The sequence below is a fragment of the Triticum urartu genome, chromosome 4, assembly GCF_003073215.2.
Source record: "Triticum urartu cultivar G1812 chromosome 4, Tu2.1, whole genome shotgun sequence".
Taxonomy (NCBI): domain Eukaryota; kingdom Viridiplantae; phylum Streptophyta; class Magnoliopsida; order Poales; family Poaceae; genus Triticum; species Triticum urartu.
In genome coordinates, this window is record NC_053025.1 from 547,057,384 (window position 1) to 547,076,159 (window position 18,776).

The 18,776-nt window shown below is 44.9% G+C and overlaps 1 protein-coding gene across 1 annotated transcript; it reads left to right on the forward strand.

The window, feature by feature from the left end:
• Nucleotides 1-8,571: 8,571 nt before the first annotated feature.
• On the forward strand, nt 8,572-17,056 carry LOC125552576 (DNA repair protein UVH3). The gene is made up of 14 exons (XM_048716176.1): nt 8,572-9,068; nt 9,826-10,022; nt 10,103-10,238; nt 10,385-10,462; nt 10,581-10,634; nt 10,873-11,057; nt 11,196-12,840; nt 12,976-13,170; nt 13,306-13,391; nt 14,051-14,324; nt 14,447-14,583; nt 14,814-14,898; nt 15,511-16,014; nt 16,253-17,056. Exons 1-14 carry the CDS (start codon nt 8,730-8,732, stop codon nt 16,796-16,798), a joined length of 4,461 nt encoding a protein of 1,486 aa, XP_048572133.1. The 5' UTR covers nt 8,572-8,729; the 3' UTR covers nt 16,799-17,056.
• The last annotated feature ends 1,720 nt before the right edge of the window (nt 17,057-18,776 follow it).

The window sequence follows — 18,776 nt, forward strand, 5'->3', positions numbered from 1 at the left end:
GATCCTGCGTATGCGTAGGAAATTCTTTGAAATTACTACGTTCCCCAACACTAACAAAGTGAGCAAGCTCCAACGATCCATCTATGGACTGGTGCAAGCATCTCAGAGTTGGAATATATACTTTGATAAAGTGATCAAAGCATATGGTTTTATACAAACTTGCGGTGAAGCCTGTATTTACAAGAAAGTGAGTGAGAGCACTACAACATTTCTGATAAGTATATGTGAATGACATATTGTTGATCGGAAATAATATAGAATTTTCTGGAAAGCATAAAGGAGGGTTTGAAAAAGGTTTTTCAAAGAAAGACCTCGATGAAGCTACTTACATATTGAGCATCAAGATCTATAGAGATAGATCAAGACGCTTGATATTTTTTCAATGAGTACATACATTGACAAGATTTTGAAGTAGTTCAAAATGGAAAAGTCTAAGAAGGAGTTCTTGCCTGTGTTGTAAGGTGTGAAGTTGAGTAAAGACTCAAAACCCGACCACGGCAGAAAATAGAAAGAGAATGAAAAGTCATTCCCTATGCCTCAGTCATAGGTTCTATAAAGTATGTAATGCTATGTACCAAACCTATTGTATACCCTGCCCTAAGTTTGGCAAAGGAGTACGATAGTGATCTAGGAGTAGATCACTGTACAGCGGTCAAAATTATCCTTAGAGGACTAAGGAAATATTTCTCGGTTATGGAGGTGATAAAAGAGTTTGTGTAAAGAGTTACGTTGATGCAAGCTTTTTACATCGATCTAGATGACTCTAAGTCTCGATCTGGATACATATTGAAAGTGGGAGCGATTAGCTAGAGTAGCTCCGTGCAAAGCATTGTAGACATAGAAAAATTGCAAAATACATACGGCTCTGAATGTGGCAGACCCATTGACTAAATTTCTCTCACCAGCAAAATATGATCACTCTTTGGGTGTTAATCACATCGCGATGTGAACTATATTATTGAATCTAGTAAACCCTTTGGGTATTAGTCACATGGAGATGTGAACTAATCACATAAAGATGTGAACTAGATTATTGACTCTAGTGCAAGTGGGAGGCTGAAGGAAATATGCCCTAGAGGCAATAATAAAGTTGTTATTTATATTTCCTTATATCATGATAAATGTTTATTATTCATGCTAGAATTGTATTAACCGGAAACTTAATACATGTGTGAATACATAGACAAACAGATTGTCACTAGTATGCCTCTACTTGACTAGCTCGTTGAATCAATGATGGTTATGTTTCCTAACCATAGATATGAGTTGTCATTTGATTAACGGGATCACATCATTAGAGAATGATGTGATTGACTTGACCCATCCGTTAGCTTAGCACGATGATCGTTTATAGTTTGTTGCTATTGCTTTCTTCATGACTTATACATGTTCCTATGACTATGAGATCATGCAACTCCCGAATACCGGAGGATCACTTTGTGTGCTACCAAACGTCACAACGTAACTAGGTGATTATAAAGGTGCTCTACAGGTGTCTCCGATGGTACTTGTTGAGTTGGCATAGATCAAGATTAGGATTTGTCACTCCGATTGTCGAAGAGGTATCTCTGGGCCCTCTCGGTAATGCACATCACTATAAACCTTGCAAGCAATGTGACTAATGAGTTAGTTGCAGTATGATGCATTACGGAACGAGTAAAGAGACTTGCCAGTAACGAGATTGAACTAGGTATTGAGATACCGACGATCAAATCTCGGGCAAGTAACATACCGATGACAAAGGGAACAACGTATACCGTTATGCGGTTTGACCTATAAAGATCTTCGTAGAATATGTAGGAGCCAATATGAGCATCCAGATTCCGCTATTGGTTATTGACCAGAGAAGTGTCTCGATCATGTCTACATAGTTCTTGAACCCGTAGGGTCCGCACGCTTAAACGTTCGTTAACGATATAGTATTTATGAGTTATGTATGTTGGTAACCGAATGTTGTTCGGAGTTCCGGATAAGATCACAGACATGACGAGGAACTCTGGAATGGTCCGGAGATAAAAGTTTGATATATGGGATAATAGTGCTTGGTCTCCGGAAGGGTTCCGGAATTCACCGGAAGGGGTTCCGGATGTTTTCCGAAATGTTTGGGTACGAGAACACTTTATTTGGACCAAAGGGGAAAGCCCACAAGGTTTTTGGAAAGCGTAAAAGGAAGTTTTGCGGAATCCAGGGGCCAGATGCCAGGGTCCCTGGCGTCTGGGTCCAGACGCCGGGAACCATGGCGTCTGGCCCTGTAGTCCGAGAAGGACTCTTGCCTTTCGGATGAAACCGACTTTGTGGATGCTTTTACTCCAAGTTTCGACCCCAAGGCTCAATATATAAATAGAGGGGTAGGGCTAGCACCCAAGACACATCAAGAAACACCAAGCCGTGTGCCGGCAACCCCGTCCCCTCTAGTTTATCCTCCGTAATAGTTTTCGTAGTGCTTAGGCGAAGCCCTGCGGAGATTGTTCTTCACCAACACCGTCACCACGCCGTCGTGCTGCCGAAACTCATCTACTACTTCGCCCCTCTTGCTGGATCAAGAAGGCGAGGACGTCATCGAGCTGAACGTGTGCTGAACACTGAGGTGCCGTACGTTTGATACTTGGATCGGTTGGCGTGAAGACGTACGACTACATCAACCGCGTTGATAAACGCTTTCGCTTTCGGTCTACGAGGGTACGTAGACATACTCTCCTCTCTTGTTGTTATGCATCACCATGATCTTGCATGTGCGTAGAAATTTTTTGAAATTACTACGTTCCCCAACAAGATCATGGCAATGCCCTCTATACTAACCTTACCATGCTACATGATAATTCTTCCATATCCAACACATACAGTCAATTGATCCAAGCATGCCTGGCCCACCTCTCTCTTCATTTTCTTCCATAAGCTTCTCGGTTTCTTCATTGGTGGGAGCCCTCAAGTACTTCAGCCGATAGATGTCGATCATAGCTTCGCAAAATTGTCTCACACGGTCTAGGATGAGATCTGGTTGCTATAATCTTCAACCATGAACTTGCACTTTCAGCTCCCCGTTGCAGGCTCGTCGAGGGGGCTGTGCGAGCGGTGCGATCGCACAGGGCCCCCAAAATAGCAGGGGCCCCGATCGGAAAAAAACACCATGATGCGATCCGGTTCATGCGCTGCATGGCTGGCTTTTAAGCTGGCTCGCTCGATCCAATCGCTAGAAAGCTGCAGCCTGATGCACCAAAAGTGGAAACTCGTTCCAAGTGAGGCCCATAATCATTTTTTTTCGGGTGAGGCCGATAGTCAGGATTTCCCCTAATCGCAGCAAACAGCCCCCCAGCCGATTGCACGAGATCATCTGTCTCCCAAAAAATGACTTCACGAGCGAGAAATAGGGAGGCGCCGCCTACCTGCTTCTGCGAAGGGACGAGCCGCCGATAAATGGCGGACGGCCACCGCGCGTCCGCTGTACAGCCGGCCATCGGCACCTGTTTCCCTGCTGCAGCAGCCTCATCTGGTCATCCCCAGATATATTTAGAGGTAAGTGGTAAGCCATAAGACAGGAATCGAATCAAAATAGGCGGACGAAAAACTAGTTAGGGTTATCTCTTTTTGATACAAATTCTGGTTCTTTTGATGTTTTCATATCGTATCGAATGCAATCCCTACTACTAGTGGAGCAGTGCTGCTCAATTAGGTATGTACTTCATTTTAATCAAAATTAATAGAATTAGAACATTACCCGTAATCTCATTTTTGGTTATAGTACCAACTCTTCCTTGTGTGCCCTTCTGCTAAACTACTAGCATATTTCATCACAGAAGGACTCAATCCATTTTTCTTTTGTGAGAATAGACTCGATGGATTTAAAGATGTTGCTTCCAGAAATACTAGACAAATGATGCTTTACGGTAGAACATACATTTACCCTTTGACATTACTATATGATATATTGGTAAATATTATAGGAACTAACACATATTCAAAGCTATAATTTTAAGTGAAAATATGTCGTTATACTTTTTGTTTTGCAAACTTTTGGGCCCCATGTAACATTTCGCACTGGGCTCCCAAATTCCTGGAGATGGCCCAGCCCCGTTGCATCCCTTCTCGGTTGATACCAAGAATCATGTTTCTCCACAACTCTTGCAATGGTGTAAAAGAGATCTCGGTGCATCTGGAACTGACGCCGAAAATAGTAAGGGGCTACTATATTCATTACAAAGTAATCCCTAGATTGGTTGTCTAATGTGCGCTGCCACCGAAAGGAATCGATCACATCGACCAACCGGCTAGTAGCAAGTTGTGCTGGTAGCCAAATCAATCAATTCCTTGCGTCCTCCAGTGAGCCGAGCTTTATGCAGTAGAAGTGCCAAGCAAATCGAACGACCAGAGTTAACCAGATTCATGAGTTTAGCCTTAACATTATGCTATATTCATGAGGAATGGTGGCGGTGCCATAAATATAAACATGTGATGTCAAGTACAAATTATCTCCGAATCTTTAAGTATTTTCGGAATTTATGCATGGAAATTTGCTTGTATTTAGAGGTGTTGCTTGAAAGTTGTGTTGACTACACAGCCTAAGTCCTAAGTGTGTCTTCGCCTCTGATGAGGAAGTCCTTGTTTTTACAAAAAATGGAAGTCCTTGTTTTTACAAAAATAAGCAAGCAAACCCCTGAGTTGTTTTTACCGCATTATTTTTGATAAGTTTTGGTGGCCAGGGAAGAGATGATTTTGTTAAGATTGGGTAGATGAGATAGTACCAACCATAAGCCGTGATACCAGGGAGAGCGGGACCTCAAGTAGCTTCATAAGAAAAGAAGGAAAATACAAAATGAGTCGATGATGAGGAAGGGACGTGAAGAAACACGTAAAATAGTATTATGCCGAGTGGAAGGACGTGATACACAATATTGACATTGACAACAGAAAATCAAAAAGACCAATTTACGAGATATAGCATGGGCATGCATGCTAAGAGTAGGGAAGAAGAAGCACAAATGGAAGTGGTCGGCAGGGACTAGGGTGTCGACGGTTGTCATGAGGTGGTAAAACAATTAGCTTTGCGTTATTGCTCATAATAGACATATGTTTTAGTAGGGGAGACTTATATGAGATCTCACATTATTTTTTGAGATCGGTCCCAAAAATTCATATTTAGACATTTTAAAAAAATCTGAAATTATTTGACAACATCCATGTGGGGTATGTCTACAACTCCGACAAAAATGAGCTCAAATCTCGATGTACATTTAAAGATTCAAAAAAGAAAAATTCGTATGTGAATAGTGGCAACTTTGAGTGAATAGTACTTTGATACTATTCATATCTTATTCTGTCCTTATTGTTTCTATTAACGAAAGTCGAATTAGGAGCTGAAACTTTTTGAGGTTGTACATCAAACATTGATGTGTGTCTACAAAAAATTTGAGAATGTTTGAACATATATATTCGTTTCAAAAAAATCAATCTCATTGATCTCACCTAATATGAGATCTCACACAAGTCTCCCCCTTTTTTAGTTGATGCATCTAGATAAATATATTTTCACTCCGTAACAACGTGTAGTTATTGTATCAAGTCTCATGATAAGATGTGAATAATAAAATACGACAATGTAAAAATCTGACATCAGATTTTTAACCATGACAAATTAAATATTTTTATGGCAAATTTAGTTGCCGAGAGGATGACAATTTCCTTTAGCAAGCAGAAATGACAGATCCTTGTCATGCTTAATTTTCTTTAGCAAGCAAGAAATAACAAATCTCAATTTTCATATCCTCGTGACAACTATTTTTGCCATAAAACATTCAATTTGCAATGGTTAAAAAAAACTGACGTAGATTTGTAGCAAAATCCTATAGTATACAAATTAGAGCCCCAACTCTACATGTGCCTATATTGCATCTGTATTCTTCGTCTGCAACACGACGGCCAGCAAGATCGCAACACATGTGACTCAGAATTAATGGAATAATAACGATGCACTGATCGCCCCAAAGCTCTAACTTAAAAGGGCGCACAGATCAGAGGCTCAGACTCAGGTCCACGGCCGAGGCCTCGCCCAGCCCCGGCAACCCCAGCGTCAGGTCGGTGGTTACATCGCCCTCTGCCGCCGCAGCGGCCTCTGCCTCCTTTTCCAAGACCCTGGCCGTCATGGGGAACAGCTGGAGGCACACCCGGACGGCCTGGTCGTCTTCGGCGGCGGCGGCGGCGGCGTCGTCCTCCGTGGCGTGAGCGCCCAGCAGCTGCTTGCGCAGCGTGGAGTTCCACCGGTTCTTGACGGAGTTGTCGGAGCGTCCCGTGAGGTAGCGCGCGATGGTGGCCCACTTGTTGCCGAACTCGCGCTGCCTCCTGATGATCTCCTCGTCCTCCTCGGGCGTGAAGGGGCGGCTGTCCAGCTCCGGCGACAGATGCTGGCACCAGCGCAGCCGGCACGACTTGGAGGCTCGCCCGGGCAGCGCGAGCGCGATGGCGTCCCAGCTCTTCGCCCCGTGCTCGCGCACCCCACGCCGCAGCGCCTCGTCCTCCTCCGGCGTCCACGGCGTCTTCTTGCAGCCGTCTGCCCTGCCCACGTCGCCGCCGCCGCCCCCCTCTGCCGCCATCGATCGGTTTCCTCACGCGTGCCTGCGTACGCGCGGGGTTCGACCAATGGCCCCTGTACGTAGAAGTAGTGGGGGAGACGGTTTGGGTGTCATGAGGGTTGTACGGACTTCCTCCATGCTTCTTTTTTTTCTCTGTAAAAAAAGTGAGGCAAGAGATTTGCATCATCTTATCATCATATAATTGGGAAATAGAATTTCCAAATAATTTATGAATAACCGGACGAAAAAATTTCACAACAGACCATGATAACATAAAGGCAGTGCAACACCGTCCGGGCACCGAAGCCAAAATATTGCATCGTCTCATAAATTAACAAGAAGTAGAGTTGTCTAATTAATTTAAGGAAAAAGTGCCAAAACCGTTGCAACTATCCACAACAACTCAAGGCAAGACTGACTGACCTGGCTATCAACATGAAGGCACTGACCGTGGAGCAGAAAAGCACCGTTGAAGTTGCCTTTTGCCGTCATTGCTAACAATCTTCCGCGAGCCAGCATGAACCCCTTGTCAAAATAGTGTCGGGACCCATGTCGGCCTATGTCAAACAGTCGACCACCCACGTCGACAGCCATACAACTCCGACTCTGCTGACGAGCATTGCATGAGAGAAGCAATGAGCCTGCATTGAGTAGACCCGGAACCGACCACTCATCTCGTGCCATCGTCACATTTGAGCGAGGCTCCTCCACTATAACTCCGACTTCATGAAGGCACAGTGTGACACGATGGTCCCTCGAACACACCAAATTAACCAGCTACCAAAACCCAACTGCAACCCAACTTCGCTCATCGCCATCATCGTTGCCAAAATAAGAGACCATGCCAAACTTATCCAGGACCGCCACGCTGCATCCCTAGCAAGTAGCGATAGAACTCACAAACCACCGCGACACAAAGAGCACTGCCATCGTCCGTTTAGGAAGACTTAGAACAAAGTGTTTTTTCGGGAGCACCTAATCGTGGGCCGCCCCCTAGAAGGCTCCCGCAGCGGGTGTTTTGGATGGGTTGCGACTTGCGAGTGCGTCAAGTGGTGCCCCCAGCTACCGTCACATGTCGCGCATTGGGCGCACCCGCAGGAGTGCCGAGTGCACAATTTTGTTTTTTGTTTTTATTTTTTGCATGGTTTTTTTATGCCCAATGCGCGACATGTGATGGTAGGTCTACGCGAAGTACAGTTGTGCTTCCCATGTGAAAAGCACAATTGCACTTCTGTGCTTCCCCAAAATAAAGCACAAATGTGCTTAAGTGAAGCGCGGTTTTTTTGGTTTTTGGTTTTTTGTTCCTCATTTTTCTCTTGGCTTATGTTGTTTTCGGTTTTGGTTTTTTTCACCGTTTTTTATTTAATTTTTTAATTTTTTGGTCTTTGTTTCTATCTTTTTTTAGGTTTCTGTTTGTTCTGCTCTTTGAGTCTTTCTTTTTTTTTTGGTTTCGGCATGAAGCACGGTAATGCTTTTCATGTGTAAGTCTGACTGTGATTTCACAAAATAATGAGCACATTTGTGCTTCCGGGTGAAGCACACCCCCTACGAATGCAAAAGTTAGTTTACTTGAGAGCACGTGTTAGTATAGTTTGTAGCCACAAGTTACTTGGGAGTATAGGTTTGCTCGAAAAAATGTTAAACCTATCAGCATGACTTCTAGTTTCAAAGATCTCAATGTGAGAAACGCAATGATGATATGATTCGTGATTTGGACGCGCGATTCGAGAGATAATTTTTCTAAAAAATCTACATAAAAAAGCACAAACAAAATCATCGATGATTCCCGTGTGTGGAAGAAATTACACCCAAACTCTCTGGTTGCGATAAGTCACAAAACAACTCTCTGGTTGCGATGAGTGACGCATACACACGCGATGCGCCACTTATCATAACCAAAAATAATGGTAGTGACCTTTGTAAAGCGATGCTCAAATTGGGCCAACAGGGCCTGCACACTGCCGGCCCAAAGCGCAATAACGCAAACCGCCTTTGTCCTCTCTCCTTTACTCCTCGACGGCCTCCCACCCAGTTCCCGGCTCGCTCATGGCGAGGGCCTGACTTCCGCCTCCCTCTCGAGCTTTCCCATCGGCCTCCTGGGCGCCCCGCTGACCGCCGCGGCCGAGCCGTCGCCTGCTTCGTCCGCCGCCGCGGGGGGACCGGGGGATGGGCGTGCACGGGCTGTGGGGGCTGCTGGCCCCGGTGGGGCGGCGCGTGTCGGTGGAGACCCTGGCGGGGAAGCGGCTGGCGGTGGACGCCAGCATCTGGATGGTGCAGTTCATGCGGGCGATGCGGGACGACAAGGGCGACATGGTCCGCGACGCCCACATCCTCGGCTTCCTCCGCCGCATCTGCAAGCTCCTCTTCCTCCGGGCCCGCCCGGTCTTCGTCTTCGACGGCGCCACGCCGGCCCTCAAGCGCCGCACCCTCGCCGCCCGCCGCCGGAACCGCGACGCCGCGCAGGCCAAGGTCCGCAAGACCGCCGAGAAGCTCCTAATCTCCCATGTAAGTCACCTCCCCCCTCCCACTGTTTGATCACTCTGGTGAATGGGGAATGGGGATGCTACATTTAGATTGAAAATACGCATACGCTGTCTGTCCAATTATGCGGTACATGTACTCATTGCTTGCATAGTGGACACTATTTCGATCTTAATATCAAGAGAACCAGTACGCTCTGATCATGTGAACTTGAAGATGTTCCATTGCCTATAGGCTAAAATAAGACATTCAACTTTTTTATAGACATGGTTAACTTCGGTCATCTGATAATGGAATCCGGGTTTTACCCCGTTAGAAAAGAAACAATTTGTTATTTCAGCGTCTGCCGGGAGTTAAAGGGGTCGATTTATCTCACCAAATATTTTCCCTATATTACTTCCAAAACCAATCATATTATAAGAATATATGTAAAGCACTTGTCTTCAAAGTTTGCTCGGCATAGTGGGAATTATTTGGGCCAAACAGTTTATTGGTGAGGATAAATTGTACCTTGGAGGAAGAATCTAGTTTAACCCTTCTAGTTTCTCTTCCCAGATAATCTATCCATCATGAATGCACATTTTCTTCCTAAAACGCATGCCTTTTCTAACAATGCTTGCTTTCAAATGGCCATTCTGTTAGCAAATTGGAAATGACCCCTTTTACTAAAAAGGAAAATCTGTTAGCAAGTGATATGACATCTTTTAGGTGTACCAGTCTTGTACGTTTCTGAAGTAAGACAAGACCAATATATTGATGGTTTTGAACCTGTGGTTATCAGCTCAAGGCAAGTAGGCTTGAAGAATTGGCAGCTCAAATCAAAAGTGACAGGGCTAAGCATGATGCTAAGGGCAAGCAGGTTGGGAGCAGTAGAGGAGAAGAAACTGAGAAAACAGATGGAGATCAAAACCGAAATGACGATGGCGAGAACAGCAGGGGGGCAGCTGCACCAATCAACCAGGAAAAATTGGATGAACTGTGTGTGTCTTTCTGTAATTTTCACATGTTTTCTTGCTGGTTAAGGTCAGTAAATTGATACTTTCATTGCATGTGTTAAGGCTGGCAGCGTCACTTGCTGCAGAGGACGAGGCAGGTTTGACTGGCAAAGGGGAACGAAATCCTGCAAGTGTCCCATCACAAGAAGGAACTGGCATTGACGAAGATGAGAACGACGATGATGAAGAGATGATATTTGTAAGTCATATCTAAGTCAATGAAGTCTCCATTTATTGGCTTTCTTCTTCTTCATGAAAGAGTTCTTTATATTCTCATGGGACAAGGATTGATTGTTTTATTTGTTAGTCTGTTTGAATATATTGAATTTTGTGATGCAATTGCAGCCTATTACAACTGGTGACATTGATCCTGCTGTGTTAGCTTCTCTCCCTCCATCAATGCAGCTAGATCTACTTGTTCAGGTAATGAGGCCAAACTGTGTTTTGTATGTTCGTCCTTTGCACTACCTTCAAGTGTATATTTATATGATCACAGACTAATGAGGAATATATCTTACTTCATCTTTTGTGTTTGCTTTAGATGAGGGAGAGGGTGATGGCTGAAAACAGGCAGAAGTACCAAAAAATAAAAAAGGTATCTTCATGGATAAATATATCATTAGTGTCGCACCGTTGCTAACTACAAATCTAGTGTACCGTAATTCTAGGATTTTTTATCTTCTTCAGTAAACTAATTATTTTGGGCAGCAATCAGTCCTTTCACTTTTACTAATAGGATTTTTGAGAACTCGTGTCAGTTTCAGTAACAATAAATCATAAATGAAAGGATCGGGTTTGCATATATGGTCTTACAATGCCTTGTCTCGTTTCAGGAGCCTGCAAAATTTTCAGAGCTTCAAATACAGTCCTATCTGAAAACGGTTGCTTTTCGTCGAGAGATAGAAGAAGTTCGGAAGGGTGCTGCAGGTAAGGATGTTGGGGGCATCCAGACATCGAAAATAGCATCGGAAGCTAACAGAGAGTTCATTTTCTCATCATCATTCACTGGTGATAAACAGTAAGTGATGTATTTATGTCTGTAAATGTGGGTACCACAGTTAGGGATTGCCCTTCTTAAAATTTTGAATCTTCACGGATATTTGTCTGTGGTATTTCCGTGCTGCATTACTTATCTGATTATACTTGTCTGGATCAGGACATTGGCACAAAGAGGTGTAGAGGAGCAGATTGTTGATAGCGGTAAATCAAAAACGGAAATTAGTTCTGCTATCTTCAAATCCAGTCCGTCAAGTAGTTCTAGATCAATTAAACCTCACAGCGGTGAGCCTTCAACGGGTTTTGGGCCTGATGTTGAGACATATCGTGATGAGAGAGGAAGGATGAGAGTAAGTAGGGTGAGAGGAATGGGAATTCGTATGACTCGTGATATTCAAAGGAATTTGGATTTTATCAAAGAGCATGAGCAGGCAAAAAGCATGGGACAGGCCAACATAGGCAAAGGATCAACTAACAATGAAGAACCACCAGATTTTCCAGAACATCTTTTTGAAAATGATGGGCTGCAAAGCTCTGTTGGTCTAGGTGAAGATTTTGGTGAAATTATTGGTGACAACCATCACACATCGTCACTTGTAGGAGGATCTGATGATATTTCTGAGAGTTCCTGCCATGGGAGCAAAGATACAATAGAGATATCTTTTGTGGATGATCAAATTGGAGTGAAGGACAACGACGACAAGCTATTTTTGCATTTAGTTTCTGGAACTTCATCCAAGTTATTTGCTGATGGTGATCGTTTGGCTAAAACTACAGAAGAATCTGACAACTCCGAGGGTATTTGGGAAGAAGGTGTCATAGAAGAACAAACACTTCCTATGAAGGTTGGTGAGAAGGATTATCAATCATCACCTCCTGATAACTGTTGTACTGACGATGAGGTGGAATGGGAGGAAGGTGTCTGTGATGTTCCTGAAGTTCCTTTTAGTAGTGAATACAATCAGTGTAAATTACCAAAAGGGGATATAGAAGAAGAGGCTCTCATACAGGAAGCAATAAGGAGAAGTTTAGAGGACTCCGAGAAGCAGGAATTTGAAAATGGAATCCCTGAAGATTTGGAAACATCTATTGAAGATAAATCTTTGCAATCTCATGATGTTCCCAAACCATCTGAAGCTCCTGCTACAACTTATTCCCACTCCGAAGCTTCTTTTGGTAAAGAAACAATCAAAGAAATGGGAATAAAAAACAGTTCTGGTGAGGTTGGTGTTATGCATGATCCTGAAGTGCTTGAAGCTGAAAGAAAAGAAAATGAAAAACAAGCTCAACTGGAGAGTAATGATGGACGAGCTGGTACAAACACAGATTATTCGCGGGGGTCTTCTCCAGTGTATAATGTATCCACAAGTACTCTTACTGCAAGGCCATCTTGCAGCCCAAAGGTTCAGGACAATGATGCAATCGTGTCCGCAACCAGCGTTCATGAGTGGCCTAAAGAGGAAGAGCAAAACACTTTGAATTCTCATAAATCAGAATGCAACACAAATGATCCTTATATTGGAGAAACCTCCATGGCGGCCCACAAGGAACCTTTGATGGATGAATTGGTAGCCAATGATGCCATACAAAAGGAAAATGTTATTCAGGAAGATATGAACATTACCACTTCTGAGATCAACAGTACACGATTAAATGAGAATTATGATAGCCATATTATATCAGAAAATAATCTGGAGAAGGAAATATCTTTTCTTAGACAAGAACAGGTAGATCTTGGAAATGAAAGGCGAAAACTTGAAAGCCATGCAGAGTCTGTCAGCAGTGAGATGTTTGCTGAGTGCCAGGTTTGTTGCAATCTACCTAACTCCTTTCAGTCAGCTAACAATTTTTGGGCGGAGCTTTATCTCTGAACTGAGGTCCAGTAAAATGATTTAGTTTAGTAGTGCAAAAGTATTAAACTACATCTTTGGGTGATACAGGAATTGCTCCAAATGTTCGGCTTGCCGTATATAATTGCACCAATGGAAGCTGAAGCTCAGTGTGCTTACATGGAAATCAACAACCTTGTTGATGGAGTTGTTACTGATGATTCAGATGTCTTCCTGTTTGGGGCAAGGAATGTTTATAAAAATATATTTGATGATAGGAAGTATGTGGAAACATACCTTATGAAGGTCTAATGGTCTATCCTCTTTCTACTCTCTATTTCCCCTTCAACTTTCGTTGCTTTTCCATCTACAGCTATAAGGGAAGTCTGCTTATCTGAAGCTGGATCATGCTTTTCAGTTATTATTGTATTTCTTTTTCAGGACATCGAGTCGGAGCTGGGACTAACAAGGGAACAGTTAATTCGTATGGCTCTGCTTCTGGGGAGTGACTACACTGAAGGAATTAGGTAATAGCTGGCAAGAATATATTACATTTTATTAATTTGCGAAAAACATTATGACATCATAACTTAGTGATTTGCATACTAACAATTTGCAAGCTATTGCATTTATAACAAACTATACAAAAACTAAATTTCCTCATTGAGTTGTTGCACTGTTCTTTCATAGTAAGATCAGATCAAATTTTCTGTTCCAGAAATCGAATGCAAGTTCTATTTTGTAGGAAAGGGTTGTTGTTATTTTGTTTTGTATTATTGGTTCAATTTTGAAATCTTGTCTAATGAAATACACAAATTACAAGGCTTTGCTTGAAAGGTTTTTATTTTGGTTTGAAACATATGCAAAAATAAACTTATTTAGTGCTCCCTCCGATCCATATTACTTGTCGCTCAAACGGATGTATCTACCACTGAAATACGTCTAGATACACCCATTTGAGCGACAAGTAATATGGATCGGAGGGACTTGCTATTATGAATAAGTTTTTTTTTTTGCGGTTGATGAATAAGAAATTCTGTAGCAATCATTGTACTGAATCTCGCCGTCTTCAATTCTTTATATAACACTCACCGTCTTTTAGGTACACTAGCTATGATGCAACAACTTCTATCTATTCAATTTTTTTGTTTGATCCTGCTTATGCTTTTATATACTGTCCATGCAGTGGTATTGGCATTGTGAACGCTATTGAAGTTGTACATGCATTTCCTGAGGAAGATGGCCTCCAACAGTTCAGAGAATGGATTGAATCACCGGATCCAGCGATATTGGGGAAATTTGATGTCGAAACCAGTGGCAGCTCAAAGAGAAGGAAATCTGGTGGAAATGAATCGTGTGAAAAAGGAAATAGCCTGGAACCTGAATGTGTTGAAGGTTCTGATAATAACCAATCTTCTAATGAGACCCAACATATCAAGGAAGTATTTATGAGTAACCATGTAAGTATGTTCTAGTTACGGGATAACTGTTGAACTGATTCAGTTGCTTGGCGAATATTCCTTCTGTATTTGTTTATTATGAGTATTTCTTTTACACCTGCTGTTATTTCTGTATTTATCAGAGGAACGTGAGCAAGAACTGGCATATTCCTTCCACTTTTCCTAGTGAGACAGTCATCAATGCATACATTTCTCCCCAAGTGGATGATTCAACAGAACGTTTTTCCTGGGGAAGACCAGACTTAAGCTTGCTACGCAAGTAAGTTGTCTTCAAGAGAACAAAACTTCCCTATGAATACATTCAAGTCTCTATTCCTTGTCAATCCCCCTCCCTCTCTTCACTCAATTTTATTTTTCAAACTTATGGAAGAATTCTCTCAAAAGTCACTGTCCTTGAAAAGACCGCAGTAGTAATGTAATGCAATTTCTCCTTTTTCTTTTAAATATCATCGGTGCAGTAACAGAAACTGTAATGTCGACTTTCTTTAGGTTATGTTGGGAAAGGTTTGGCTGGAACAAGGAGAAAGCTGACGAACTGCTGCTTCCTGTTTTGAAAGAGTATAATAAGCATGAGGTTTGTTGTCGGTCTCAAAGATATCATCAACTGCTGCTTCCTGTATTCTAGGATACTTTGGTGTTGGTTATGGGAGGTTTATGCCAAATTTTGATTTCATAACCTCTCCCTCCGTCCCAAAATAAGTGTCCCAACTTTGTACTAACTTTAGTACTCCCTCCGTCAAGAAATATAAGAGTGTTTAGATCACTAAAGTTAGTACAAAGTTGGGGCACTTATTTTGGGACAAATGGAGTATTTACTCTCTGATTTGGTCGTTCAGAAATATAATCCAAAATTTGGAACATATAGTATTAATATGTCAGAATTTCACCCCTTTGCGTGATTTCTGGATCTGCTGCTGGTTTGACCATATTGTGCAATACTACCATTAAACATCTGTCAGTTTAGAATGGAAGTCTGTGGGACTTTAGTGCCATTTGTCCTACATCATTTAGGGTATGATTTCTGCTTTTGAATACGCCAATAGTTGTGGACTAGTGGTCTTGGTGCGTGGGTTTTATTTTGCTGCAAGGACGATGATTTAACTGGGAAATTGATGGTGATCGAACAAACAATATTGGTTATGTGAAACAATTGCATAATGACGTGGAATGCTTTTCTTAAATGCAGACTCAGCTGCGCATGGAGGCATTTTATTCATTCAATGAGAGATTTGCAAAAATACGTAGCAAAAGGATTCAGAAAGCTATCAAGGGTATCACAGGGAAAACTTTCTCAGAAACGGATGAACTCAATGAGGATAGTCCCAGTACTAGTGATGCACCCAAGAAGAAAGAGGCAGGCCGCTCTAGCCGTGCTAAACCGAGAGGAAAAAGGAACACCGGTGCTGAACCTAGAAACATGGGAAGTCAAGAAGATGACAAAATTGGTGATCCTAATAGCTTTGCCGATGCGGATGCACTTGCGGAAGAACAGAGAAATGTCAGTAAGAAGAAGAACGCAAGCCCCTCAGGTCGTTCTAGAGGGAGAGGTCGAAAAAAGATGAATGTTCGACAAGAGACTACTAGAGATGAGGAAGATTTCGAAGTTCAAATGTCTAATTTGTCCGCAGATGAGGACTCGCATAAAAGGCACACCAACAAATACAAATCAGAAGGAATAACAGTACGTAAGGTAAGTTCCTCTCCTTTTACGTGCCTTTTTTATTGTTTGTGCTTATCTCACGGTTCTAGTCAAGTACTACTGTGTGGACCTGAAAAGTTCATCCATACATTACCTTAGCCCTGCCTGCAATCACAAATTTGTGCTTCATTGTGAACGGAATCATGTGTGAACCTTTGGATGGTTTTCTTGTGTTTGCACTTGAAATGAACCTTACTATATTTGGATGTTGCTGCTGTTGTTACTGCAGTCCAACCGGAAGAGGAAACAAGTAACGTACATGGAAGATGACCACGAAGCTGATGACAATACTGTCCCCTTGCATCAAGTCGATGAAGATGACCCTAGCCAAATTGGCACCGACATTGACACAGCTGGACGAGACACGCAATCCAATCTGCTCCATCAGGATACAAGTGAACTGAACAGCGACCAGATGCACATGGACCCAGGCACTGCCGAAGATCTGAATGAAGATCCCTTGGGCTTTGAGTTATATGATGACCAGACTGATTCTGCACCAAAAGAATACCTTTTCACTGGAGGCGGATTCTGTGCGGAGGAGGATGAACAAGATACAGCGGTTGATCGATCTGGCGGGGAAACAGTGGGTGGAACAAGTGACGCATGTGAGGATATCGCGGGGGTTTCTGACGGCGGTAAAAGTATAGGCCTGTCGACGCCGACTGAAGAGTGTGCAGAGGATGCTAGTACGGACGCCCGGGGTGCATCTTCATCGAAGCGACACAATGCTGGCAGTGGTCTGCCCAAGATTGCCAAACGTAGGAGAAAATAACTGGCTTCCTCATAGTGCATCATGCCTGTCTGTCATTATAGGTTCGAGTCTATGTGTAGCCCACGTTTCGACATTTTGCTTGGCAACCCTGTAGTGCATCACTTGCTACTGCTTTGCTGTAGCTCTGTTCTCGTGCATAGTCTGAAATGCTGGTAAAATAACTGTATAGGACGAAGTTTTTGGTTGCTTCAGGTTACAACCATCGTAGCCAGGTCTATGATCTATGTATAATTATTATGCGGGCTGGTTAAGCATGGCTGGGAGGGAGGTCCTGGTGAAGTAAATTACTCTATGAGCTGCTCCGGGGGCAAGTTGGAGATGGTATTTGGCTGAGGCGCTTCATGCTGAAGCACTTGCTGCGCCACTTCTGTACCCGTCCGAGGGCTTGCAGTTTGATAGTTGAAACTGATTCTGAGATGTGTGAACCCGTTGAAGAACAGGGACGATCACTGCGCGGAGACCAGCAGGATTCATCCTTCGCGAGATTCAGAGCTCAGTAAGAGCATCTCCAGCCGTTGGCCCTCCAGGGGGCGCCTAAAATCGCAGTTTGGGAGTGAGCCGGCGCAAAAATTGGGCCTCGGACGAGTTGGTCCCCAGCCACCGGCCCCAGGACCGTCCCCAGGCACGTTTAAAAATAAAATTTGTATAGCAAATTTCGGCACAGTTCGGCGAAATTCGGCTAAACACGATAAATTTCGGCAAACTTGGGCATATATTAGACATGTTTGCGGATTTTCATTACATAGCAAAATAGATAACTAATCTTAAAAAACTGGCTGAACGCCGAGTAGTCGCCGCCATCGTCGGACTTCTCCTTGACGTGGCTGTCCCTGGTGGACCCTTGACCGGCGTCGCCAACACGGGCTGGTGGCGGCGGCGCGTCGTTGTCGTCGCTGTCGCAGATGACGACGGCTCCGCCTTCGTCGCGGCCGCGTCGGCGCTCCGCGAAGCGGCGCACTGGCGCTCCTTCGCCTTCTCCAGGCGTTCCTTCTCCATCGCTATGGAATCCCTGCGCGCCCATTCCAGGGTCGCGTCGTCGTCGTCGAGCTCCGTCTTCACCGGCGCGGCCGGCTCCTTCTTCACCGGCGCGAGCCCCGGTTCCGTCTTCACCGGCGCAAGCCCCGGCTCCGTCTTTGGCTTGACGAAGCGCGAAGGAGGAGCCGACGAGGAGGCGCGCCGGCCGCCCTCGTTGATGACGATGCCGGCGCTGCGAGTGCGCCGGCCGAGCGGCGTCTCCGCCGCGGGCTCGGCATTGACGCCGAGCAGGGCCGGAGTACCAGAGGAGTGTGAGGAAGATCGCGAGGAGGAAGAAGAGGAGGAGGACCCGAACCTCCTTGGCGCCTATGGCCCGGCGCGTCGGTGGTGCGCCGGGGCGGCCACCCTCGCCGGGTACGCCAACGGCGGGTCGTTGCCGCCCTCGAGGTACGTCAGCACGCCCTCGAGTGTGCGGCCGGGGACACCCCACCATAGGTGGCGCCCCTCGCTGTTCTTCTGGCCGCCGACCACCGGTGCGTCGTTGGTGGACGCCAACCGTTGCTGCTGGCGGCGCTCGAAGTACGCCGCCCAAGCCGCGTGGTTGTCGACGGTGTACTGGGGAAGGGAGAGCTGGGCGTCGGTGAGGGAGGCGCGTACGACCTCGACCTCCTCGGGGAAGTATTTGGGCTTGGCCACGACGTCGGGCAACGGGGGAACGGGCACTCCCCCGTCGCTGAGTCTCCACCCCATCGCTCTGGCGCGCATGTCCGGCGGCGCCGGGATGTTCGCCTGGAACAGGAGCCAGGACTCCTGTTCGCGCAGCGAATGGCGGCCGAAGCCGTTGGCCGCTGCCTCGTCTCCGGGGAAACGCTCTGCCATGGCGACGGGCTCGGGAGAGGTAGAGAGGGAGAGGGAGGGGCTGGGCGGCGGCACTCGGGAGAGGTAGAGGGAGGGACTGGACGGCGGCGAGGGGCGGGGCTGATGTGGGCACAGGCGAGTGAGG

What these genes read in the sequence shown, in the direction of transcription:
- LOC125552576 (XM_048716176.1), top strand. Translation starts at nt 8,730, where the DNA reads ATGGGCGTGCACGGGCTGTGGGGGCTGCTGGCCCCGGTGGGGCGGCGC. An exon ending in AGTACCAAAAAATAAAAAAG is followed by an intron (nt 10,635 to 10,872) that starts GTATCTTCATGG and finishes GTCTCGTTTCAG; the next exon opens with GAGCCTGCAAAATTTTCAGA. An exon ending in GACTACACTGAAGGAATTAG is followed by an intron (nt 13,392 to 14,050) that starts GTAATAGCTGGC and finishes CTGTCCATGCAG; the next exon opens with TGGTATTGGCATTGTGAACG.